This window comes from Adiantum capillus-veneris, chromosome 30 (genome assembly GCF_014529385.1).
Source record: "Adiantum capillus-veneris isolate H3 chromosome 30, ASM1452938v2, whole genome shotgun sequence".
Taxonomy (NCBI): domain Eukaryota; kingdom Viridiplantae; phylum Streptophyta; class Polypodiopsida; order Polypodiales; family Pteridaceae; genus Adiantum; species Adiantum capillus-veneris.
In genome coordinates, this window is record NC_140960.1 from 47,835,861 (window position 1) to 47,863,669 (window position 27,809).

At 45.1% G+C, this 27,809-nt stretch overlaps 1 protein-coding gene across 2 annotated transcripts in view; it reads right to left on the reverse strand.

The window, feature by feature from the left end:
- Positions 1–26,122, reverse strand: part of LOC147417905 (uncharacterized) — a 37,412-nt gene extending 11,290 nt beyond the window's left edge. The window contains exon 1 of one of the 2 annotated variants that reach the window (XM_086507400.1): positions 25,953–26,118. In XM_086507400.1, the coding sequence (XP_086363526.1) occupies positions 25,953–25,991 (39 nt within the window). In that variant the 5' untranslated portion in view covers positions 25,992–26,118. Of the gene's footprint in view, positions 1–25,952 lie in introns of both variants that reach the window. The other variant, XM_086507399.1, reaches the window with a different exon arrangement.
- Positions 26,123–27,809: the final 1,687 nt, after the last annotated feature.

A 27,809-nucleotide genomic window follows, 5' to 3' on the forward strand; every position in this document is an offset into this window, starting at 1 on the left:
ACCATCTCTCTCCTTCAAGCTCCCTTGGGTGACGGGTCTCTCCTTCAAGCTTCCTCTCTCTCTCTCTCTCTCTCTCTCTCTCTCTCTCTCTCTCTCTCTCTAATCTATTGATACATCATACATCATACTAGTAGCTACTAGCTACATACTACATAATGCCGCCTCCTCTTCATGAAGCATTGCCGATATTTTGAGCGGGTGGGGGGCAAGCAAAACTCTTGCAAGTGGTGGTGCAAATATTGCCCAAAAGCTATGACCTCTTCCGTCACCCGTCTCACCATCCACTTGACAAAGATGGGAGGACAAGCGGGGCCATGTCCTAATATCCCCGAAGATATCCTTGCGGAATGCAAGAGAAAGTATCTTCCATTGAAGACACGCAAGGGTAGAGTCACCTCGGATGACTTCGTGTCGCCGGATGTTGATAGATCCGATTCGGAGGAAGAGGCCTCTCCAACTATGTCCATGGCTACCGGTGCCACCGCAGCCTCATGTGATGGTAGTGCCTCCTCCAAGAAGTCCAAGAAGTCCAAGGGGTCTTCAAGTGATGGTGGCCGGCCTCCGAAGATGGCAAAGCAAACTTCTCTTGCGAAATCGGTGGGTGGATGCTCCGGCCCCTTGTCTTTCCTCAAGGAGAGACAAAGAATCGCGGAAATAGAGATTGCCCGCACGGTGATTGAATGCAATCTCTCCTTCAACATTCTTCGGTTGGAGCGATGGAAGAGGATGATCATAGCAATTGCGGCGGTTGGTCCATGCGAAGGGTGGACGGGTGTGTCATACCATGACATGAGAACAAAGAAGCTTGATGAAGAGAGGGCAAGGATTGACAAGTCACTTGAGCCCGTACGTGCGGGTTGGGCAAAGTATGGATGCTCTATCCTCTCTTGGCCGTAAGCGACAAGCCTAAAACTTTTACATTTTGTGCTTAATCTCTTCAACTATAGTCTCTTATAGCTTATGCCTCTCTTGATGTGTTTTAAGATTGATCATCGGGAGCATGTGAGCGTAATTGGTCCGCATACTCCCTCATCCACACCAAAATCCGAAACAAGCTCTCAACGAAGCAATTAGAGCGACTTATCTATTGTCGCTCCAATTTACGCATGTTGCGCTCTATGCATGAGATGCCTATGGCTCGACAGGTATAAATTATAAATTATAATCACTACTCACTCCATTTTCTATACTCTAGAGTCTAGTCTTTAATTAGTTTGAATATACTAATTATGTTTTCATTGTCCAATGTTGTAAATGTCAAATAGGTTGACGTGGATGAGCTCACACTTACGATTGACACTCTAAAGAGTGTCAATAAAGAGCAAGACCCTGAGGAGCAAATGATTTTTCATGAGCTCTACTTGGAGCTTGAGGAGATTGATCGCCGGGTTTCTCGCACACGATCACGCAAGAAGGTCGTCATCCATGGAGTTACATCGGCTACAAGAGGCAGAGGTGCCAGGGCTACAAGAGGTAGAGGCAAAGCATCAACACCCACGGAGGCTCCTAGGACCTATGTGCGGCGAGGCTCCGGAAGCGGCTCTTGTGCGGCGGCCATCACTTCCGAGGATAGAGAGCCTCGAGAGCCAGAGTATGATGATCAAGGCAACCTCATTAGTGATGGAGATTATGAGCCGTAATCCTTCGACTCTTGTGAGGAAGAGGATGATGTTGATGAGCAAGGCTCAGAAGAGGAAGATGAGGAAGATGATGAGAGCACTAGTGACTAGTGACTTTACTCTTTAGTCTCTCTATTATGGTGTGCCACTTTTTGAGTACTTTGTAGCCCTTGCCACTTGGTCCCCCCACTTTTTTGTATCCCTTGCCACTTTTTGAGTACTTTGTAGCCCTTGCCACTTGGTCTCTACTTATCAAATTTCAATGATCATTTTGGTTTATGTAATGCTCATTTTAGCCTTTGAGTCTTGACTCTTTACATTGTACTATGTAGTATTGTAACTACTAACTTGTAATCTATACAAATGTCAAGTTTCCATAAGTATTAAGGCCTAAGCCTTAGGCCCTTAGACTTGAGAATTATTTGTTTTTTTAAATTTGAACGTACATAACGTCATCGTACATCATAAATTTTTTTAGTTCGTTTAGTACCGCATATCATCGTACGCGTACAAAACGTACGGGACAATACGAGACTACTATGGTCGAGAGAGCCTAAGGCTTAATCCTTAGACCTTGAGGGCATGTAGATTTTCTTGAGAAGGAAATGGGTGTGAGGGGGTGCATTTTGAATCCTTGCACACTTTGAAAAACACCTAATGTTCACTACAAATTTGCAAAAAACCGCCCATTTCTCCCCAGTTTGAGAGTTGGCCGTTCCGGGGCGCCGTTCCGGGCCATTCCGTCGGCCATTCCAGTATCAAGTGGTCATCCGGAATGGCGTAACGTTCCGAGATGTTCCGGCCTTGCAGGGGGGGGGGGGGGGGGGGGAACGACGTTCCGATGTTCCAGGGCCTAGGGAACACGTTCCCCGGTAACTATGCCCGAGGTACACAGAACTGTAATGGCCACTTCCATCTGCTCCTGCACATGAGACCTCTAGCAACAACTAGGAACCAGCCAAGACAGCACACGGATAGCAGATCTAGATAACCTCCTGGCAAAGAGAAGAGATGCCCTGAGGATCACCAGATCTAAACTTGCTAGTCCAAATACATGGAGAAGGTCTACCGAAAGGACTGAATCACAAACTGCTGACGTGTCAAGCCACTGAAGAACGGAGCCAACCTGTAGATCCCGACCGAGAAGCCTAAACACTAAGTGAAGAAGCAGAAGCAGCAGAAGAAGTTTTACCCACTTGCAAAGTCTTACCGAGTGTCCTGTTTTTAAAGGGAACTTTTTTAAAGAAGAGTTCCCACCAACTTATGGGACCCCGTCCGATGGGGCCCAGGGGACCTAAAGGCATTAAAATAAAGCAGAGCCGTACACACAAACTCGCTATCACAAACTGTTGACGTGTCAAGTCACTGAAGAATGGAGCCAACCTGCAGATCGGTGTCACGGGGACGTGGCAACTGTTAACTATGTCACGAGGACGTGGCAACTGCTAACTTTAGTTGTTGGTTTCTTTCCAAGGGGTTTTGTTTTATTTTTGAGACCCTCTTCTTGAAGTAGCAAACGGTCGGACATTGCATGGCCAATGTGAACGGTAGTTTCACCCGCAGATGGGTAGTGGTCGGCACTGGAATTCGTATGGTAAGAGGATGTCTAGGCTCAGAGCAAGATCATATAGGTCCCCCCGTCGCACTTAGCAAGCTGGTGGATACTAGGAAGAGAACTCAATAAAGACCTAAAGTCAATGTGTGACTACCAACTGAAAGTATCCGATAGTTGGGCCACATGGCAATTTTGGATGCGGTCCCAATGAGGATAGATGGTCAGAAGCCCACTGGGAGCCCAACGGAAGCATCTCCTAAAATTTAGGGAACTGCTATTTTGGGCCGAGAAATGTGTTCGCGTCATTACCTCCGGTATGACTAGGGGAACATTTTACAACTCTGCCGCGAAGTCAATTGGGCAACCGGTCAGGATATTTTTAAGCGTCGAACCCGAAACGGGAAAATGCTTGTAAATGAGCCAAGTGGCACATTTCTATGCACTTGCCTCACAAGGGAAAAATGGGCGCTGATTTTTAAGCTGGGAGGAGGCCTCTTTTGCATTCTGTCACAGATTAAGAGCTATGGAGTGCTTCCTTTCCCTCTTATGTACAGTGCGGTGCAAGGAGTGATACCCTGCATGCTACGCACTGCTCTCTCTCCCCCCTACGAGCAGTATGTTATGCCCCACTAGTGGGCTTTTCATTTGACCAATGTACAATTATGTGGGTTCATGCGCGATTGACGAGGCAAGAGCCTCTTTCATAGGTATTGGATTAGCTAGCGGCTAATCCCCCGCAGGTACAGGTGAATTCGGAGAGGTTTCACGCAGAAATCTCGTCCGATTCAAAGGGCAAGTAGCCCTATGGGTGCGGGAGCTCGAGGTCTTGCTACAGATGCGACCGACAGGCGAAACGGAGCCCAAAACAGGGAATTACAGCCTGCTGTGTATTTTTGCAGGTTTAGGGTTTCGGCCCTAAACGGACCCTAATACCCCCAGGAGGTTCGGGGACGCGAGGGTACCGCTGTACAGGTGAACTTGCGCATTTTCGGGGCAGAAAACAGAGAATTCAGCGTGCTGCAGATTCTCACCAGGTTTTGCAAAGTGTCCGTATGCGTCATGAAAGTCACCTGTAGCGTGAGGATACTGACTATGAAGCGTCCTAGTACAGTTATGCTGCCGAAATCGGGCCAGAACAGGTGTTTCTTAGCCTAGATTGTGTGGGGCAGCTTGTAGGAGATCACAGGTTTTATTCCCTCTGTTAAAGAATAAAGAAATACCAAAAAGGGCGCCAATTTTGGGCCTACAGGTTGTCAGTGTCTGCTCGAAGCATTCTAGCTTCCGAGCCGTGTGTGTACTTAGGTGTTAATCCTCGTTACAGGTTACCTTTGCAAAGTGCTCTGTGTGTGTGTGTCTAAAGTAAAGAATTTCGGGTGAAAGACAACGTCTACCGCCCTACGGCCCGCTTTCATGGTTCCGTTGCCGGGACATCAATCACTTTTTCTTTAGAGAGTGAGCCTGGATTGTTTTGGGTAAAGACACAGAGTGCAGGAACGCGGAGATTACACTATGGCCGACAAGGGGAAGGGAATTATGGAAGAGGGTTCCTCTTCAAAGGACAGGCAGGAGATTCCTATGGTTTTTGAGATTGGCGAGAGCTCACGGCCACGTCAGTCTGTACCTCCTGTCAACGTGAATGTCCCTCCAATAGTACAGGGCTTTATGACTGGGCAACTTGAGGATGATGCGTTCAAGACTCAGTTAGTTGCCGCGGTGAATGTCTTTTCGCAACTGGTACAGAATCCGAGGTTTATGGAGTTCTTGCAAGCGCCACCAGTGCAACAGCAAAATAGGCACCCTACGCCGCGTACGGAGCTTGTTGATGCTCAAGCCCAGGTACTTCATGTGGCGCAGGAGGAAAGGGAACACTCGCATGTTGCGGATTCGGGGGCTCCAAAGCAGGTTCCTCTCGTGCTTGAACAAGTGGCTAGAACGCCTATTCCACAGGTTATGCCAGTTCAGCCCGCCACCGTTCAGAGCCAACATGCTGTCTTGAATGGACGGGGAGCTGGATACCAGACAATGCACTCAGTTTTTCCACCACCCACGGTACATCCTAGGTATTTCGGGGGGGATCAGTGTTTCAAAGTATGGCTGGTTATGCGCCTGGCAGTCAGCGGTACATGCGAGGAACAGTGTTCGGGGGTATGCAAGGCATCATGCCAAACCCCATGTATGGTAGTATCGGCATGCAGCAAGGTTTCCACTGCAACCAGGGCCAGTTTGGGGTGCCACAGGGTCATTTTGGCATGGCTGGTTTTTCTGGACAGCAACCAGATATCGCACCTCTGACGCAAAATGTGAATGGCCAAGATGTGCCGATCGTGCCTACCACAGTGCCCATGTTGCAGACCATTCCGTATGACAACTTGGGGACACTAGAGAAGCCAAAGGCTTACAAAGAAGGTGGTGCAATTGTAAAGTTCAGTACCTTCAGTGGATTCGAGGATAAGACGAAGGCTCTTACCTTCCTCCACCAGTTTGATACAGCTTATGCGGGAGGGAATTTTACAGAGGCCTCGAAGATATGGTGGACGATATTGTTAATGCAAGGACAAACACCCGCCACTTCGGTTTACTTCAAGCAAATGTTTGCATCTGCTTGGCTGTCAAATGAATTTGAAGCCGACATCATGACAGATTGGCACCAGCTTACTTCAGCTTCGTGAAGAGCTTGCTGGAGTACAATAGGAGGTTTTGTAAAGCGTTACTCTCAGTGATTTCCTACAGATTTGTGCCATTGACAGAGCAGATAGAGAAGTACTGTTGTGGGCTGCCTAAAGGGCTTCGCGATTACTGTACAAAGAACAGAGTGGCTACCCTTATTCAGCTTATGGAAGTTGTGAACACTGGTCTTGCCTTGTTGAAAGGAGAGGACAGTGGATTTCCGAGCAGTGACAAAGGAGGGCAGCAAAAGAAAAATTCAGCGAAGAAGCCCTTTGTGAAAACGGCTCCTGATGCGTCACAGAGGTCAGAAAAGGCCACCAAAGACAAGGATTCAGCCGGGATTTCTGGAGCGCAGGCAAAGAAACAGAAAAGGAAGCCTTTTGTGCGCAAGTCGCTCGAGGAAAAGAAGGTCCTAATGGCTGAGAACAAATGCTTTATATGCGAGCAGCCTGGTCACTTTTCTATCAATTGTCCAAAAAGGAAAAGACCAGCTGACTCAGAGGATAAAGAAGACCAGAAAGGCAAGAAGCCTAAACCCACGACAGGTTTAGTGCCAGACATGGTGGGTGACAGGCCCAGCACAGATGCCAATGAGTTATGCAAGGCATGGGGTAAAGTTAGGGATCAGACGGCACTCATCTTCTTTGATCCAGGTGCCAAAGCCAACTTTATCTCACCAGAGTTAGCTATGAAGCTGGGCATCAGAGCTGAAGAGATGGGGTACACAGCAGAGGCAAGGTTGGCATGTCCTGGCCACTCAGAGTGTATTACTCCCATCATTGGAAAACAGCGTCTGCATATTCAGTCGTATGTGGACACTGAAGAGTTTTATATCATGCCGCTGGAAGGTTGTGACGCCTTGTTGGGGATCCCGTGGATGTTCCGAGTGCATGGAGTCTTGGATGCCTACAACAAAAAGATCACTGTACAGCATAGGGTCAAAACTCACATCTTGGATGTAAAGCTTAAAGGAGAGTCGGTCCCTATTGTATCTGCTTCTGCTATCACTTCTGTAATAAAGAATCGTCTTTCTGTGTACTTGATTTTTGCACATTATGTCTCAGATAGTGATCAGTCAAATTTATATGTGTTAGATAAAGAAAGGTTAGCATTTTTGCAAAAGTTTAGTGACTGTTTTTCTGATTCATTACCGTCGCAATTGCCGCCAGAGAGACCTGATGACCATTGGATAGATTTGGTGCCAGGGTGTAGCCCACCAAATAGACCTCCCTACAGGGTTAGTGCGGCGCAGCGAAAAGAGATTATGGGCCAGGTTGAGGAGTTATTAGAGAAGGGGCTGATTCAGCCTAGTTCTTCACCCTTTTGCTCCCTAGTGCTCCTAGTGCAGAAGAAGGATGGCTCATGGCGCATGTGTATTGATTACCGTGCGTTCAATAAGAATACCATCAAGAATAGGTTCCCTATTCCTAGAATTGATGATATTCTCGATCGTTTAGAGGGTGCTGCAATTTTCAGCAGGATAGGCCGGAGGATGTGCACAAGACTGCGTTCAGAACGACATTTGGTCTTTATGAGTTTTTAGTGATGCCGTTTGGGCTAACAAATGCTCCTGCCACGTTCAACAGAATGATGGACCGGATTTTCCGCTCGCATCAACAGTTTGTTGGGACATTCTTCAATGACATGATAGTGTATTCGAAGAATGAAGAGGAGCATAGGCGTCACTTGACCATTGTGTTCGAAGAGCTGCGCAGTCACAGGTTACTTGTCAATCCTAAGAAAAGTGAATTCTTCCTCGAAGAGATCCACTTTCTTGGCCACATAGTCTCAAAGGATGGTGTTAGAATGGATCCCGCAAAGGTCGAAGCTATCAAGACATGGCCAGACTTGAAGACTGTGCATGATGTCAGAAGCTTCTTGGGATTGTGTTCCTACTATAAGGTTTATCAGAAATTTTGCAGAGATAGCATCGCCTCTTCATGCTTTGCAAAAGAAAGAGGTCACTTTCAGATGGACCCAAAAAGAGATTTCAGCTTTTAGTCTCTTAAAGGAAAAGTTGACTTCGGATCCAGTTATTGTTTTGCCAGATCTCAGGAAGTCATTTGTGGTCCAGTGTGACGCATGTGGCAGTAGCATCGGATTAGTGCTAATGCAAGATGGACAGGTAGTAGCTTATGAAAGCCGAATTTTGCAAGGGCCAGAGAGGACTATGCAAGTCTATGAGAAAGAGCTCTTGGCCGTGATTCATGCGCTTTCTAGTTGGAAGCACTACCTCTTAGGTGCTGATTTTGTTGTCCAAACAGATCATCACACCTTGCGATACTTCTTGACACAGTCAAAGTTATCCGAAAAGCATATGTGATGGGCAAACATTCTTTCCATGTTCCACTCCTAGATTATGCATGTGGAAGGCAAGAAGAATGTTGTGGCTCATGCATTATCAAGAAAGCCACAAATTTCAACTGTGTCAATTTCTTATCATCATGAGTTAGATGACATGAAGGAACAGTATATTGCTGATGAAGATTTTGCAAGAATCTTTGAACAGTTACAAGAGGGGCAACATCACGAGCACTACCTCCTCAGAGATGGTTTTATGATGATGCATGGCAGACTTTGTGTCACTAGGCCACTGCGACATAAGGTCGTGGAAGAGAGTCATGTCCCACCGTAGGCATCGTGGCATTGATGCAACAGTTAAACCGGTAGAGACATTCTTCTATTGGCCTACCTTGAGGAGAGATGTGGATGCCTTTGTGCGAGCATGCATAGTTTGCCAAAAGGTCAAGTTTGACAGGCAAAAGGCACCAGGGTTGTTACAACCACTGTCGATTCCGGATAGGCCATGGGAAAGCATTGCTATGGACTTTATCTTTGATCTTCCAAGGACGCCAACAGGGAGTGATGGTATATGGACCATTATCTGCAGGTTCAGCAAGCAGGCTCATTCTATCCTTGTCAGGAAGAAGATAAAATCTGATTAGATGGCACGCTTGTTCATGTACAATGTGTTTAAATACCATGGTATGCCACAATCGATTATCAGTGATCGTGATCCTCGCATGACCAATTTGTTCTGGAGAGGATTGTTTGAGAGCATGGGCACTACGCTCAAGTTCTCGTCTTCGTTTCATCCACAAACTGATGGACAGTCAAAAGAGGCTAATTCTATTGTCTTAGATCTGCTGAAATGCTATGTGTCAGATAATAAGGGCAAGTGGGAACAGTATTTGCCTATGCTTGAGTATGCGTACAATAATACGGTGCATTCGTCTACTGGCAAAGCACCTTTTGAGATTGTTGAAGGCACCAAAAAGGTTCCTCCCATTTTGCATACAAAGGACAAGATCTTTGCGGCAGATCGATATGTTGAGAACATGGATGAGATGTATAAGAAGATTAAAGTTGCCTTGGAGAAGACTCAGGCAAAGCAGAAAAAGGCTGCTGATCATCACCGTCGTGAATTGTTGTTATCACCTCATGATTGGGTTCTGTTAAGGTTCGAAAAGGCAAGGTTAAAGAGGATGAAGGGCAAGGAACGGTTGTTTCCTAAGCTCAGCATGCGTTACTATGGGCCTTTTCAAGTGCTTGACAAGATCAGCGATGTGGTTTACAGGCTGAAATTGCCTGATGCATGGAAGATTCATAATACGTTTCACGTGAGTCTTCTAAGACCCTTCGTGGGTGATGTGCCAAAAGATATGCCAGATGAGGATCAGCCAGACGTTGAGGAACTTGATGAGATCCTGGTACCTGAGCAAGTTTTGCCACATAAGGACAGAAAAGTTAAAGGACAAGTTGCAAGACGCAATTTGGTGAAGTTCAAGAACTATCTGCCTATGGATGCAAAGTGGATGGAAGAGCATGAACTGTCAGAGTCACCAAATGTATTGCAACTTTACCTTGAAGCCTTTGGGTTACAGCCTACTTAAGCCCCAACCCAACGTGTGCAAAGGAGGGCTAATGATAGAGCTAGTACATCAAATGTACATATGAATTCAGTGTAATAGATGGAAACGACAAAAGTATGAAGGCCTCATTAAGTCATTCGTATCTGTATGTTATGACCTTTCTTGCGGATACATGCGATGATAAAAGAGTGTTAATAGAACAAGATCATCAGCGGCGTGTATTTATGGTAAGCAATCGAGGACGTTTGCGATTTCAAGAGGGGGATATGTCACGGGGACGTGGCAACTGTTAACTATGTCACGAGGACGTGGCAACTGCTAACTTTAGTTGTTGGTTTCTTTCCAAGCGGTTTGTTTTATTTTTGAGACCCTCTTCTTGAAGTAGCAAACGGTCGGACATTGCATGGCCAATGTGAACGGTAGTTTCCCCGAAGATGGGTAGTGGTTAGCACTGGAATTCGTATGGTAAGAGGATGTCTAGGCTCAGAGCAAGATCATATAGGGCCCCCCGTCGCACTTAGCAAGTTGGTGGATACTAGGAAGCGAACTCAATAAAGGCCTAAAGTCAAGGTGGGACTACCAACTGAAAGTATCCGATAGTTGGGCCACATTGCATTTTTGGATGCGGTCCCAATGAGGATAGATGGTTAGAAGACCAGTGGGAACCCAACGGAAGCATCTCCTAAAATTTAGGGAACTGCTATTTTGGACCGAGAAATGTGTTCGCGTCATTACCTCCAGTATGACTAGGGGAACATTTTACATGTTAGGTGCAGCGGAATGAATGTTGTATTTTCTCAAGATTAGTGATCTTTATTGCTCAAGGTTCCTTTTAGTTCTTAGGGAAAGAGAGAGCTTTTCGTCTTATGGAGAGTGCTATGATCACGAACAAAGTGAGTGGATTGTGCGTGCAAGTGAATGAGACTGAGAGAAGGAGAGAGAAGAGATACGGCACCCGAGAGGTTGTAAAACCCTCCTCCGAAGGCCCCACTCTCGTCAGCGAGAGTGGTCTATTCTTTGATTGCACAAAGGTGTACAATGCGTATGCAATGGACTATGCAACTTGGTCTATGCCGATGACGACGACGGCTGAAATCTGAGATCTTCTAATCGCTGAATTTCAGGACTGTTTCGGTGGCTGAAAATGACTGTTTTGGCTGCGTTTTCTTGGCTGAAAAATGAGGTTTCTTAGGGCTGAAAAATGATGGTCTTTACGGGCTGAATCTGCTACACTTTAGGTGAATAATGACGGTCTTAATTTGCTGCTGAAATCCAAAAACGCCACGGGCTGAAATTGGTCCTTCTGTCGTCGCCGGGGTTTTGCAAATGCAAAAACGCTAGGCTAATCTGCTGTGTCGTGATGACGCCGGGGCTGATCTGCTGTGCACAAATCGCCAAGGCTGATCTGATGCAAAAACGCTAGGTCTTCTGTGGAGAAAACGCCAGAGTAGTCGCGGGGGTTGGTCTTGCTGAGAAGTTGCCTGTTGAGCAAGGTGCTCCTCCTGCCTCTTCTACCAGAAAGTGTGAACTTTGGTTTGCCTATATATTAACTTAGCAAAATTGCCCTACCTACTTTTGTTGGAAAGTCACTTAAAAATAATAAGTGAAAATACCAATAAATAGGAAAATAGGCTAAATGCACTGGAAAATTCCCCTAACTGATGCTAATGGATTCTGATGGAAATTTCGATGATCATGCTGTGTGCAACCGAAGGATATGCATCTATGCTAAGTGACTGGGCATGCACGGTCTACGAATAGACTCACAAAAGTGCCAGATTACTTCTAAATCTAGACTGAACCCTGCTGTGGTGTAGCTTGTCCACGGACACATAGGGTTGGGATGTGTCACGTGACATCCCCTCCTTTTCAAAGTGAGGTACTGGTACCGAACTGTATGGCATCGAGGGAGATCGCAAACAGCATCCGGAATCCTGGAAGGGACTCTTCGCCGGCCCACTCTGATGTGTGGGTCGTGCAGTACTTGAACTTCATAAAGGTCTACAACGCTTGCTTCTTTGGGCCGCGCCGAAAGCGACTCAAAGTCTTCTGTGGCTCCTTCAATGCTTCAACTTCGTCTAGAGTCCTGCTTCTTTCGTCTTCAAGAATCTCCATGGCTGAAAATTCTTGAAACCATCTCCAACACAAAACCATGAACATACCCATTCCATGTATAGTGAAGGAAAAAAATCTTGTCTTCTCTAAAGACTGTGTATGCAATGTAGATGAACATAGAGACGGAGTTACAACCTGTTCATCAAACACATGCAAACAATGCGGTCGAATCTTTTCTATTTGATCGAAATCAATCAACTGTGGCAAATCACAATGGAAATGCCCATGCTTGGTGCTCATACTATCATGTGCTCTTCCTACAACTGTGTCATGCCAAGGAAGAGACATGGAATGTGACTTCCTTACATACAAACTTTTCATGAACAATCCGCATACATTCGTGCTCATCCATGAGAGAAACGTGCTCAACATACAGTATGTCATGCCTAGTAAACGGGATCACATAACGATGTTGACTAAAATACAGGAAACCTTCACGAATGAAACACTCGAACAATGCGTGCGTACCAATCATGCGAACACATAATACTTCCTGTGATGGTTCTTTGGACCAACGCTCGAGAGCCAAGATCGCTTTTCCCAGGTCTATCGAATCTTCCTGTGGGGGTTCTATGGACCTAGGCTCGAGAGCCAAGATCGATTCTTGGTGATTGATTGAATCTACAACGAGGTTAGCTTCGCTAGAAAAAGCATCAACTAACACATCATCCTTGTGAACAATCACATCTTCTTCATGCAATTCATCATGCTTGTGAGAAATCACATCTTGACCATGCAAATCATCATACTCGTGAGAAATCACATCTTGATCATGCAAATCATCATGCTTGTCATTGTCATCCAAATCATTATGCAAATCATTGGCATCCAAATCATCATGCTTATCATTGTCATTCAAATCATCATGCTTAACAATATCATTCAAATCATCATGCTTATCTTTGTCATCCAAATCATCATGCTTGTCATTCAAATCATCATGCTTATCATCATGCAAATCATTGTGCTTATCATTGTCAATCAAATCATGCTTCACACAATCATGCAAATCGTGTGTGTCATGCTTTGGAGAAGGAGAGACGGAGAGTCCTTTTCGTGATTCTGTGCAAAGTACGCTTGTACTTGAGAAAAAAGTCGCAACATCTCTTTGTTCTGTCGGTCGCCCTGTTCTTTGAGGGCTTTGTTCTCACGATCAAATTCTGCTTGTCTTGCTTGGTTCTCTGCTTGTCTGCGTTCCATTTCTGCTTTTCGTTCTTTGAATTCACGATCCAATGTGGCTTGTCGTTCTTTGAATTCACGATCCAATGTGGCTTATCGTTCTTTGGCTTCCAAGCGTGCTTGCTCATACTCACGCGCTATGGCTTCCATTCTTGCGGCATGTCTTGCTTTGCATTGTAAAGTATGTTCCATAAACAATAGCTTCAACTCCTCCATTGGAGTTAGTGCAATCAGTGTCGTGGATGGGGAAGGGTCAAAAAAACTTCCTGGTGGGGAAAATTCTTCTTCGCCTCTCTCATGGTCATCACCTCCAAGCGAAGTATCCATTCCGCTTCGAGTGATGACCATTCTGCAGTCGTGGGTTCTTAAGTTCACGAGGAACTTGGGTTCTGAAGTTCACGAGGAACTTGGGTTCTTGGGGTTCTTGAGGTCCTTGATTCGTGAGAATCTTGGGTTCTTGATGTTCTTGAGGTGTTCTTTCGCTTGCAAATCGCGTTGGAGAAGGATCTTCTCTTCACCCGAGTTCTACCCTTTTCTGCGGGCGCACCCCTTGGCGGCCTTGCGCTCACACCAAGGTTGCTTTTTCCCACCTCACGTCGATTGGCCGGCCGCTAAGTGCACGGTCCGCTCTCAATGAGTGAAAAGAGACACAAGGGGAGGCTGGACAAGCCCTTCTTTCTTGAGATTCCTGTCACTCTTCAACAAAACACAATTAGGAATCGCCACGTCCAAGTAAACTTGGGTTCGTGCGATCACAAGAAGCAAAAAAATTCTTGTGGTTCTTTCCTTGAGTAATGCAGAACACTTCCAAAGCTCTGATACCAATGTTAGGTGCAGCGGAATGAATGTTGTATTTTCTCAAGATTAGTGATCTTTATATTGCTCAAGGTTCCTTTTAGTTCTTAGGGAAAGAGAGAGCTTTCCGTCTTATGGAGAGTGCTATGATCACGAACAAAGTGAGTGGATTGTGCGTGCAAGTGAATGAGAATGAGAGAAGGAGAGAGAAGAGATACGACACCCGAGAGGTTGTAAAACCCTCCTCCAAAGGCCCCACTCTCGTCAGCGAGAGTGGTCTATTCTTTGATTGCACAAAGGTGTACAATGCGTATGCAATGGACTATGTAACTTGGTCTATGCCGATGACGACGACGACGACGACGACGGCTGAAATCTGAGATCTTCTAATCGCTGAATTTTGGGACTGTTTCGGTGGCTGAAAATGACTGTTTTGGTTGCGTTTTCTTGGCTGAAAAATGAGGTTTCTTAGGGCTGAAAACTGATGGTCTTTACGGGCTGAATCTGCTACACTTTAGGTGAATAATGCCACTCTTAATTTGCTGCTGAAATCCAAAAACGCCACGGACTGAAATTGGTCCTTCTGTCGTCGGGGTTCTGCAAATGCAAAAACGCTAGGCTAATCTGCTGTGTCGGGATGACGCCGGGGCTGATCTGCTGTGCACAAATCGCCAAGGGTGATTTGATGCAAAAACGCTAGGTCTTCTGTGGAGAAAACGCCAGAGTAGTCGCGGGGGTTGGTCTTGCTGAGAAGTTGCCTATTGAGCAAGGTGCTCCTCTTGCCTCTTCTGCCAGAAAGTGTGAACTTTGGTTTGCTTATATATTAACTTAGCAAAATTGCCCTACCTACTTTTGTTGGAAAGTCACTTAAAAATAATAAGTGAAAATACCAATAAATAGGAAAATAGGCTAAATGCACTGGAAAATTCCCCTAACTGATGCTAATGGATTCTGATGGAAATTCCGATGATCATGCTGTGTGCAACCGGAGGATATGCATCTATGCTAAGTGACTGGGCATGCACGGTCTACGAATAGACTCACAAAAGTGCCAGATCACTGCTAATCTAGACTTGATTGAATTGACTGAACCCTGCAGTGGTGTAGCTTGTCCACGGACACATAGGGTTGGGATGTGTCACGTGACATTACAACTCTGCCGCAGAAGTTAACTAGGCAACCGGTCAAGATATTTTCAAGCGGCGAACCCGAAACAAGAAAATGCTTGTAAATGTGCTAAGTGGCACATTTCTGTGCACTTGCCTCACAAGGGAAAAATGGGCGCTGATTTTTAAGCTAGGAGGAGGCCTCTTTTGCATTCTCTCACAGGTTAAGAGCTATGGAGTGCTTCCTTTCCCTCTTATGTACAGTGCGGTGCCAGGAATGATACCCTGCACGCTACGCACTGCTCTCTCTCTCCCCTAAGAGCAGTATGTTATGCCCCACTAGTGGGCTTTTCATTTGACCAATCTACAGTTATGTGGGTTCATGCGCGATTGCCGAGGCAAGAGCCTCTTGCACAGGTATTGGATTAGCTAGCGGCTATCCCCCGCAGGTACTAGTGAATTCGGAGAGGTTTCACGCCAGAAATCTCGTCCGATTCAAAGGGCAAGTAGCCCTACAGGTGCGGGAGCTCGAGGTCTTGCTACAGATGCGACCGGCACGCAAAACCGAGCCCAAAACAGGGAATTACAGCCTGCTGTGTATTTTTGCAAGGTTAGGGTTTCGGCCCTAAACGGACCCTAATACCCCCAGGAGATTCGGGGACGCGAGGGGACCACTGTACAGGTGAACTGGCGCATTTTCGCGGCAGAAAACAGAGAATTCAGCGTGCTGCAGATTCTCGCCAGGTTTTGCAAAGTGTCCGTATACGTCGGGAAAGTCACCTATTGCGTGGGGATATGTCACCAGCTAGTGGCAATTCCATTTTTGTTTATTTTCTATTTCTTTGGGGAATTTCATTTGTTTTACCTTTTGGAAACACCCCTCTGGAAATCTAACTGCCCTGCATTGCATAGCCAGTGTGGAACTGTTCAGAGAGAGTCCAGGCCTGAGGGCTAAAGACCACTAAGGTTGGACAAGGACTATGGTTAGCCAAAGTGGGGTCATTGGCCAGCCAAAGCGGAATCCTTTGCTACATAGGCTACATTTCAGTTCTGGGTGTGGCTGCAGTGTACAAAGAGGGTCAGATAACCTAGAAGAATGTAATGGCAGAAACTCCTAAATTTTAGGGATTGCTATTTTTGGACGGCAAAATGTCTTCGCGTCATTACGTGCACTTTGACATGGGGATCATTTTGTTACTCTGTGGCCAAGTCAACAGTGGCTGCAGGTGAGATATTTTTAGACCTGAGCGTCTAAAGCGGGAAAATGCACAAATGACTGACACTTGGCACTCTTAGGCCAGTTTACTACTTAAACAGAAGGCAAAAACGTGATTTTCAGCTGTGAGCTCGTTTTTGAGTGTTGTCACAGGTGGGAGAGCTTCAATGGAGTGCTTGCTTACCCTCTATGTACAGTGAAGTGCAAGATGTCATGACCTGCACACCTCTCACTGCTCTCTCTCTCTCCCCTATTCTTTATGGTTATGCCCCTCTAGTGGGCTCATCAGATTGACCAATGTACAGTTGTGTGGGTTCATGAGTGATTGCCGAGGCAAGAGCCTCTTGCACAGGTACTCGATTAGCTAGCGGCTAATCCCCCACAGGTACAGGTGAATTCGGAGAGGTTTCACACCCGAAATCATATCCGATTCAAAGGGCAAGTAGCCCTACAGGTGCGGGAGCTCGAGGTCTTGCTACAGATGCGACCGGCACGCGAAACGGAGCCCAAAACAGGGAATTACAGCCTGCTGTGTATTTTTGCAGGTTTAGGGTTTTGGTCCTAAACGGACCCTAATACCCCCAAGAGGTTCAGGGACGCAAGGGGACCGTTGTACACGTGATCTGGCGCATTTTCAGGGCAGAAAACAGAGAATTCAGCGTGCTGCAGATTCTCGCCATGTTTTGCAAAGTGTCCGTATGCATCGGGAAAGTCATCTAATGCGTGGGGATACTGACTGTGAAGGGTCCTAGTACATTTATGCTGCCGAAATCGGGCCAGAACAGAAGAAATTCAGCCCAGATTGTGCGGGGCAGCTTGTAGGGAACCACAGCTTTTATTCCCTCTGTAGAAGAATAAAGAAATACCGTAAGAGGCGCGTATTTAGGGGCCAATCTAGTGTCTGACTCGCATACAGATGCATTCTAGCATCTGTATCCCATTCCCCTCTCTTGTGTCATTATAGCACAGGTAGAATAGACGACTAATAATGGGTGAAAGCTAAATCAAGGTTTGAAGTAAAGTCTACCGCCCTTTTTGAAGATAACAGGCCGGTTACATGGTTCCATCGACGGGATTAAATCACTTTTTCCTCAAAAAGTGAGCCTTGGTGAGTTTGGGTTAAAGACACACAGAGAGTTTGGGATGACCTTGAAAACACAGAGAGTTTGAAAGTAGATCGAGTGGATTTACAGGTGAGAAAGGCTACGAGAGTCTTTGTTTGGATACAGGTGAGAAAGGCTACGAGTCTTTCTTTGGATTTACAGGTGAGAAAGGCTACGAGAGTCTTTCTTTGGATACAGGTGAGAAAGGCTACGAGTCTTTCTTTAGATACAGGATGGATGGCAACAAGGAAGACGGTTCCTCTTCAGAGGATAGACAGCCGATTCAAACTGCACATGAAATTGACGAGAGTTCAGGCCAAGCAGAGAAAGCTTTGCAGGTTGTTACTACTGTGACCATGTTCAAGCAATTGATGGAGAATCCAAGATTTATGGAGTTCATACAATCTTCATCAATAGCACATCAAGTTCAAGGCACTTTTGGCATGCCAGGAACAATGTTTAGGGGTATGCAAGGCATGGTGCCCAACCCCATGTATGCAAACATTGGTTTGCACCCAGGATTTCAGGGCACACAAGGTCAGTTTGGGGTGTCACAAGGCAACTTGGGTATGGCTGGTTTTTCAATCCCATCAGTGAATATGACACCTGGACATCAACATGTTACTGGCCAGGGAGTACAGATGGCTCCCATAGGTGTATCCATTATGCAAACTATCTCTTTTGACAATTTGGAGTCAATGGATAAGCTAAAGCCATACAAAGAAGATAATCAGTGATCAATGAGTCCATTGACACATTCAATGGCTTTGATGAGAGGACAAAGGTTTTCTTTTCCCTCGAAAAGTTTGACAAAGCATTTGCTGGAAGAAGCATTTAAAGTCAGGAAAGCTACCACTTTTCTGGAAAAAAAAAAATGCAAGTCAGTGGTGGAATACACTATTGTTACAAGGACAGACTCCTACCACTTGGAATGATTTCATACAGGTACCGAATTAGCTAAAGGCTGATTCAAAACAGGTACAGGATGATTTAACAAGATTTCTTGCGAGAAATCTCGTGTAAATCAAAGGGCAAGTAGTCCTACTGATGCAGAAGATCAAAGGCGACGAATTGGTGCGATTGGCACGCAAAACAGAGCCCGAAAGAAGAAAAAACAGCTTGCTGTATTTTTCTGCAGATTTAGGGTTTTGACCCTATTTGATGCCTTTATTGTCCCAAGAGCTTCAGGGAAGCTAGAGGACAATAATACAAGTGATCTGGAGCATTTTAGGAGCTAAAAACCGAGAATTCAGCGTGCTGAATTTCCAGGACAGGTTTGCAAAAGTGCTCTATTATGCATGGATAATCACTTGGATATGTGGATTTTTGGTTGTGAAGGTCTCTACTATAGTTATGCTGTCAAAATTGGGTCAAAAAGAGAATTCTCAGCCCAATAAAAGTGACAGCATAAGGGTAGATCACACGTTAATCTCCAAAGATCAAGATGAAGAGCAGAGAAAGATTGTTTTCGATGCTGAGTATGCAAATCAGTGATATTGCATAAAGGCTGAAATTCCCTGAGAGTTGGAAGATTCACAATGAGTTTCACGTGAGTCTTCTCAGACCCTATATGGGTGATGTGCCAGAAGATATGCCAGCTGAAGATCAGCCGGAAGTCGAGGAACTTGACGAGATCTTGGTCCCGGAACAGATTTTGGCACATAAAGAAAGAAAAGAAAAGGCAAGGTTGCAAGGTGCTGTTTCGTAAAGTTCAAAAGCTATTCACCTCTGGATGTCAAGTGGATGGAAAAAAGTGAACTTGCAGAGTCACTAAAAGTATGGGAACTTCAAACCTTGGTTTGCAACCTACCTTGACCCCTTGAGATTCAGAGCTACATGGATTGTTAGTGTGACAATCGCTTCTGAAAGAAATGATGTACATGTTACTTACAGTGAGCTCAAATGAAGTGCACGTTACATGAATGTTAGAGCTGTACAGATTGTCAATTTGGGGATTGCTCTTATGGAATGTCCAAAAGTTTGGTTAGTGCTATAGAAGTGAGTATTTCTTGTCAGTTTGTCAAGGATACAGTAATTGCTTCTATTAAAGGGTACATGTGTAACTGCATTCTTAAATTGTTGATTTGGGTATGCTCGAAAGGTTACTGGATCCAACGTGTACTAAAAGGCAATGGCAAAATGTGACGCTTCCATTTTGTCATTGGAAAGTTATGGACTCAAAGCAATGGCAGAGTGTGACGCTTCCACTATGTCATTGGGACAAGGTTCACACGCAGGCAATACATGTGTCAACGAGGTGTTGACTGTGAGCATGTATGTGTCGTACATGTGTCGACACGATGTCCGGACACCCGAGTGCTGACTGTAAGCATGTACAACATAGGTGCAAACGAGGACGTTTGAGATTTCAAGAGGGGGGTATGTCACCAGCTAGTGGCAATTCCATTTTTGTTTATTTTCTCTTTCTTTGGGGAATTTCGTTTGTTTTACCTTTTGGAAACACCCCTCTGGAAATCTAACTGCCCTGCATTGCATAGCCAGTGTGGAACTGTTCAGAGAGAGTCCAAGCCTGAGGGCTAAAGACCACTAAGGTTGGACAAGGACTATGGTTAGCCAAAGTGGGGTCATTGGCCAGCCAAAGCGGAATACTTTGCTACATAGGCTACATTTCAGTTCTGGGTGTGGCTGCAGTGTACAAAGAGGGTCAGATGACCTAGAAGAATGTAATGGCAGAAACTCCTAAATTTTAGGGATTGCTATTTTTGGACGGAAAAATGTCTTCGCGTCATTACGTGCACTTTGACATGGGGATCATTTTGTTACTCTATGGCCAAGTCAACAGTGGCTGCAGGTGAGATATTTTTAGACCTGAGGGTCTAAAGCGGGAAAATGCACAAATGACTGACACTTGGCACTCTTAGGCCAGTTTACTACTTAAACAGAAGGCAAAAACGTGATTTTCAGCTGTGAGCTCGTTTTTGAGTGTTGTCACAGGTGGGAGAGCTTCAATGGAGTGCTTGCTTACCCTCTATGTACAGTGAAGTGCAAGATGTCATGACCTGCACACCTCTCACTGCTCTCTCTCTCTCCCCTATTCTTTATGGTTATGCCCCTCTAGTGGGCTCATCAGATTGACCAATGTACAGTTGTGTGGGTTCATGCGCGATTGCCGAGGCAAGAGCCTCTTGCACAGGTACTCGATTAGCTAGCGGCTAATCCCCCACAGGTACAGGTGAATTCGGAGAGGTTTCACGCCCGAAATCATATCCGATTCAAAGGGCAAGTAGCCCTACAGGTGCGGGAGCTCGAGGTCTTGCTACAGATGCGACCGGCACGCGAAACGGAGCCCAAAACAGGGAATTACAGCCTGCTGTGTATTTTTGCAGGTTTAGGGTTTTGGCCCTAAACGGACCCTAATACCCCCAAGAGGTTCGGGGACGCAAGGGGACCGTTGTACAGGTGATCTGGCGCATTTTCAGGGCAGAAAACAGAGAATTCAGCGTGCTGCAGATTCTCGCCAGGTTTTGCAAAGTGTCCGTATGCGTCGGGAAAGTCATCTAATGCGTGGGGATACTGACTGTGAAGGGTCCTAGTACAGTTATGCTGCCGAAATCGGGCCAGAACAGAAGAAATTCAGCCCAGATTGTGCGGGGCAGCTTGTAGCGAACCACAGCTTTTATTCCCTCTATTGAAGAATAAAGAAATACCGAAAGGGGCGTCTATTTAGGGGCCAATCTAGTGTCTGACTCGCATACAGATGCATTCTAGCATCTGTATCCCATTCCCCTCTCTTGTGTCATTATAGCACAGGTAGAATAGACGACTAATAATGGGTGAAAGCTAAATCAAGGTTTGAAGTAAAGTCTACCGCCCTTTTTGAAGATAACAGGCCGGTTACAGGATACTAACTGTGAAGCATCCTAGTACAGTTATGCTGCCGAAATCGGGCCAGAACAGGTGTTTCTTAGCCTAGATTGTGCGGGGCAGCTTGTAGGAGATCACAGGTTTTATTCCCTCTGTTAAAGAATAAAGAAATACCGAAAGGGGCGCCAATTTTGGGGCCTACAGGTTGTCGGTGTCTGCTCGGAGCATTCTAGCTTCCGAGCCGTGTGTGTACTTAGGTGTTAATCCTCGTTACAGGTTACCTTTGCAAAGTGCTGTGTGTGTGTGTGTAAAGTAAAGAACTTCGGGTGAAAGCCAACGTCTATCGCCCTACGGGCCGGTTTCAACCGAGGGGCCTAAACCCTAAGTAAAGAAGCAGGACCAACGCATGCACACAGAGATTTGCGTAGCAGCTACTGACCTGGCAGCAGTACGGACACTCCGCAAATTGCACTAACATGCTAACGTCACAGCCTGTACGGATTTCCGCGATTTACATTGCTGACGTGACAGGTGTACTGTCACAAACTGGTGACGTGGCAAAGCCACCCGGTCATAAACACACACACACACCCTGCAGGAATCTCGGGAAATGCGCCGACAGGCTGACATGGCAGTGTGTACGGAATCCCTCATAATGCGCTGACTGCTGACGTGGTAGACAATACGGACAGCCAGTACAGATCTCCACAAAACTCGCCGACAAGCTGACGTGGCAGCGTACGGAATTCAACTGAAAAAGCGGACAATGTACGGAATTAGCTTTGGCAACTTTTGGGACAGTTTGTTTTTCATTTTAAAAGCTTTTGGGGCTCTGTTTTTGGCATCCCATGTAATCTTTATAAGTGGCCTTAGAGGCTCACTTCTCAAAGCATCTGGATGCAGAGACTGAGAGTGAGCACTTGCGGGCTCTTTGTACTTTGCACACAGATTAATATAAAAATAAATACCGAAAGGGGCGCCAATCTTTGGGGCCAATACCTCTTGGCACGGTCGTGTCGTCTCTTGTGAACTATTTTGAAGTAAATCTCTGCTATGTCGCGGTAGAATCTTGACTTGGGGTGTCCAAGTTTGTTACAGTGGTATCAGAGCACGGTCGATTTCTCTTCTACCGGGAAATCCAATCCCTTAATTCGCGACACTTATGGATTCCAAAAAGAATAGGCCGACTTCTTCTGCATCTGCTGATGCATGAGGAGATCACGTAGAAGATTTAAACGACTTAACAGAAGAAGAGTACGGGCCACCTCGGCCTACTCAGTACGAACTTCAAGAGATGGAACGTCGACAGCAGGTTGACGAGTGCACAAAGCAGATGATTAAATTTACGAAAGATCCTTAGTTTGCAAAATTTTTGTCTCAGCAATCCATCCCAGAAGTACACACTCAGTGGCAGAAAGCCACTGAACCACCAATCAAACCGGCACTCAAGAAACCTCCTTCTTTGAGGATGTTTACAGAACAAGAACTTCAAGAGGTAGTTCAGACTCAGATCAGTCAGCTTTTGGACATGCAAAATCAATCCAAAAAGAAAGTGAAAAAGCGCAAGAAGGGGATTGACTACCCTGGTTATTTGGGCCGTCAATCTTCTTTTGCATCCGCAAGAAAGCAGAAGAAGAGTGTACGCTTTGAAGGACTACCCAATTCTTCTTCTTCCTCTTATTCTGACAGCTCTTCTAGCTCTTCGGACTCGAGCGAGGAGGACAGAAAGGGCAAAAAGCGAAGCAAAAAGCAAAGCTTCGAAAAGGGCAAGAAAAAGGTAAAGAAATTCAGATTTCGCCCAGTTTTGATAGCTCTACAAAGGAGTCATCCTCTAACGGTTCGTACTCCGATGACCATATGTTTTATGCAAAGAAGCACTTTTACAGAGCCAACCAATATGACTTCCTCAAAGACGAGCAAGAAAGCAAAAGAATTTAAAGAAGGTAGACAGTCGATAAAATTTGAATCCTTTTTTGGATTCCGATGCTCCGAGGGCTTTGACCTTCATCCAGCAGTTTGACATAGCCTTCTCTACAGGGCACTACTAGAGCACTCCAAGATTAGGAGGGCTGCATCTTTTCTCAAAGGAAATGCTCCAACATGGTGGTCCACTCTTCTTCTAAGGAAAGAAGAACCAATCAAGTGGCTGAAATTCAAAAGGCTCTTTAATTCTTCTTTGCTCACCCGGAGTACGAACGGGATATACGAACCGCTTGGAACCATCTTCGCATGACCAAGGGAGATTCTTTGCGAGAGGTTTTGGGACTCTTTTCTACCAACCTCTTCATTTAAGAAGGTCTCTTTTAAGGAACAGCTTGAGCGGTTTTGCTCCGGACTCCCTAGAGATCCGAGATTATTGCCTGGAACAAAAGTCATATCTATTTAAGAATTAATGGGTCATGCGAAACGAGGTTTCTCGATACGTTCGGGAAATCTTACCCCACTGTTGAGATCTTGAGTCAGAGAACCCGCCAGACCTCCAAAAATAAAAGTAGAAAGAAAAAGAGTTCCCAAGAAAAGAAGGATAAGGATACACGACCCCGGCTGACTCTTCGAGAGAGGGTCAACTATATCAAAGAGGGGAAGTGTTTTGGTTGCGGGAAACAAGGGCACATCTCCGCAAAGTGCCCCAAAAGGCACCGCAAGAACAGACTAAAGACAGGCCAGAGAGTTCGAGAGTAGCAAAGGAATGTGGAAGAAAAGGCAGGGTGAAAGCAGGACTGGTACTAGACTACATGGGTACTGACCAAGCCTGATTGATGAAAGTACAAAACTTTGCCGAGCTTGGGGCAAAGTGAAAGATCAAGAAGCTCTGATTTTCTTCGATGGAGGAGCCAAGGCCAACTTCATTTCACCTGAATTGGCGGCGCGGTTCGAGATTACACCTGACAAGATGGGACCACTAGCAGAGGCAGTTCTAGCGCACCCGGACGGGACATAGCCATAACACCTATCATTGGCAAACTTCGTTTGCATTGCCAAGGGTATTTAGGACACGAGGACTTCTACATCATGCCTTTGGAAGGTTGTGACGTCCTCCTAGGAGTCCCTTGGTACCATAAGAACACGTAGTGGTCGACTATCGGGCAAAGAAAGCAACCTTGCCAATGAAAAGTGCCGTACTTGATGTAAAATTGAAGGGCGAGTCTGTCCCTATTGTATCGGCTTCAGCCATTTCCAAATTAACGAAATCCAGTCTCTTTGTTTACTCGATCTACTTGAAAGAGTTAAATGATGAACATAGAACGAACATATCTGAACTTGATAAAGAACGCCAAGATTTTCTCCACACATATTGATTGTTTCTTTGAGGGCCTGTCAGGCGAGTTGCCCCCATCTCGTCCAGAGGATCACACCATTGATCTGAGTCCTAAAAGCACACCACCGAACAGGCCACCTTATCGTGTTAGCTGAGCCCAGAATGAAGAGATCGTGAACCAATTGAAAACCTTCTGGAATCCAGCCGAGTACTTCACCCTACTACTCTCTAGTGTTGTTGGTATTAAAGAAAGACGGATCTTGGAAAATGTACATTGATTACAGAGCTCTCAATAAAATCACTATCAAAAACAAATATTTGATTCCAAGGATCGATGATATTCTTGACCAACTTCAGCAGGGATCCTCTTGTTTCAGCAGGGCTGATTTGAAAAGCGAATATCATCATATCCGAATCGCTCCGGGAGATGTCTACAAGACAGTCTTTCGGTCGGTTTATATGAATTTTTGGTGATGCCTTTTGGCCTTACCAATGCTCCAACGACTTTCAAACAAATGATGGATAGGATTTTCCGAGAGTATAGATCATTTGTCGGCACTTTCTTTGATTACATTATAGTCTTCTCCAAGTGAATTGGCGGCTCGATTTGGAATTACGCCCGACGGGCTGAGGCCACAAGCGGAGGTAGTTCTAGTGGCACCCGGACGGGATGTTGCCATTACACCGATCATTGGCAAACTCCGTTTGCAATGTCAGGGGTATTTAGGGCACGAGGACTTCTACATAATGCCCTCGGGAAGGTTGTGACAATACTTGATGAAATTCAGTTTCTTTACTCGATTTTTCTTAAGAGAACTGAATGATGATTGAAGGTCGAATATGTTTGACCCCGAAAAGCAACGACAAGATTTTTCTGCAATAGAGGCTGACTGTTTCTCGGAAGGCGTACAAAGCGAGTTACCTCCTTTACATCCTGAAGATCACATGATTGATTCATAGTAGTACACCACCGAACCGGCCATCTTACAACGTTAGCCAAGGCCAAGATAAAGAAACAATGAACCAGAACAAATTTCCACATTACGAGGATGGGGATATCACTCTTGATGCCTACAGGATTTACTTTGGCCGTTTCTAGTCTTCGGAGCCTCACAGTGCTCCACTTTTTGTATCGCTTATTTTTCGTAGGTTTTCGAGGTTTCCCACCTGTAAATTCTAAAAACAAGATTTACAAAAAAAAGGTGTGTGTCTCTCTCTCCCTTGAGCAAGAGTCCAGCCCGAAACCAGTAGGAAAACTAGTGGCTGCCAGGTAACACGGAAGCCCCTACAAATGTCTATGAATGCTGGTAAAAAAAGATTCCTTGCCATGGACGCAAACACAAAGGATGTCTCCTGAGCTTGCAGACAAGGTTGGAGCGCAAAGCTTACAAATTTTGCTACAATGCACAAAAGTACATCCACACCTAACACAACAGAGAGAAAAGAACAAGCAGGCCGACTCATGCACAAGTGGGAAACATTCTCCATAATATCATACACCATTAGAGACACAGAACACAACGCTCAAGATGACACCCGAATCAGAAAATTCCCCTAGCTACAGAGTCACAGGCGCACACACAAGACTACCAACATGCACATGCACATCTGCAGGAAACAATAGAGTGGGCAGAGACAAACCTGGATAATTTGAAGCGATTTCGAGTAAAGCGACGCCATCAAGTCACAGACTGAAAAACATGGAGTTCGGCGTCCTCAGCAGCTGGGTAAGAGTGTACATGTCAAAGTCGAGAGAGAGAGAGAGAGAGAGAGAGAGAAGGGACGCGAGGGGGTTGGAGTGCCGTGTTTTATTTGCATGGGTTAAATAGTTTATTACTGCGGACCATTAATCATCCACTATACCAACAGCCACTCAAAGTGAAAATGGAATCTTCACGATGCCAGGGAGAACAATTGAATGTTGCTGATATTTTAATTTGCATCTTGACATCTCCATAGAAAGGTCAATTCCAATGGAGTCACAAGAAGACGTACGAGCGGCTCTCCACTGGCTAGGGTTTTATCGGCAGCAAACTATTCACTCTATCGGTTTCGGAAGAGTTGGCAAGCACATCTTCTGTCCTTGCCTCTCTAAAGAAATAGTCATTTCATGCTCATTGAAGTTGATAGCATAGGACAAATTTGTTGTGGAGTGACGAGGTTCTACCGTTGTCCGACTCTACCATTACCAAGAGGGGAGGGGTCTCTACTAAGGAAGGATCTAAACATAGATATGCAAAAGAAAAATATTTTGATATGAAAGGTAATCAAGGGAATTATTTTGGTTATCCACCCTTTCTTGGAAAAAGAAATTATGTACATATATTTCGCATGTCTTTATGAGTCGCAAAGGCTCGCTTGAATTAAGGGGTTTTGAGAGTTGTGGGGAGTAAGCATGACATGCAAACCCCCTTGATATCTTGTTTGACATGTCGCCCTTATGGGTTATCCCAAATTCTATATGATGGATTGGCTTACTTTATTCGACCAGAGTGCTCCACCTCGTGCAGTTGGGTGTGTGAGTTGTAATTTCAAGATCCCACTCTCTCTCCAAAAAAAAAAAAACAAATCAGGGAAGATGATTCAAGTACATTAAAGAGTGTTTCAAATCTTTTGTCTCATGGAGCCATCAAGCTTGCTAATTTTAGATAGTTTAATTTTAATTTTGTCTTGATTTTAGCTCTCTCTCTCTCTCTCTCTCTCTCTCTCACACACACACACACAACAAAGCCCAATTTTATGTTTTTATTGTTACTATCTTTTCATGGCAAACAACAATGCAATCTTCTTTAATGTTCAAGGTTCCTTCATTTTGTGGCCTTACATTATTTGATCCCCTTTTCATTTTATTATTTTTCATTTATTAGTGGTTTTCTAAAACAAGCCTTAGTGAAGAAGTGAGTTAGATATGGTTTGATGTGAAATATCGAATTAAAATCTTCTTTGATATTTTAATTTGTAACAAGGTGAGCACTTATGAAGGCCTGCTGAAGTTAAGAGGGGACTAAAGTTATTGAGAATGGTCTTCATGAGTGCTTACAATTACATGAGATTTGCAATGACTTAGGAGGATAAGATATTTGATGGTTATTTAGTTGAAGAATAAGTCTCCCATTTATATGAAATGGTGGTACACAATTGATGAAGCGTATGGCATGTTGGGACAATGGTCGATTGCAAATTATTGGTAGTGCAAAAAGTTTATTTTCCCCTATAAGTTCTTATTGTCAAGGGCATACCATGGCACTCTTCTTGCCAACATTGTAGACCAAGGTTGCATCTTGCCATGTCATAGCTACATTTAGCACGTATAAGAAATAATAAAACAATTTAATGAATTGGACTTTTAGAAGGTCCTTAAACGAGAGAAGTCAAGGCATGTGAGGAAGTGAAATGAAAGGTGAAATAAAAATATCCATTTAATACTTTAAAACCAAAATGACGTTTAAGGTAAGTCTCGATCATCACTTAAAACATTGAAAGTATCACTAACCCAAC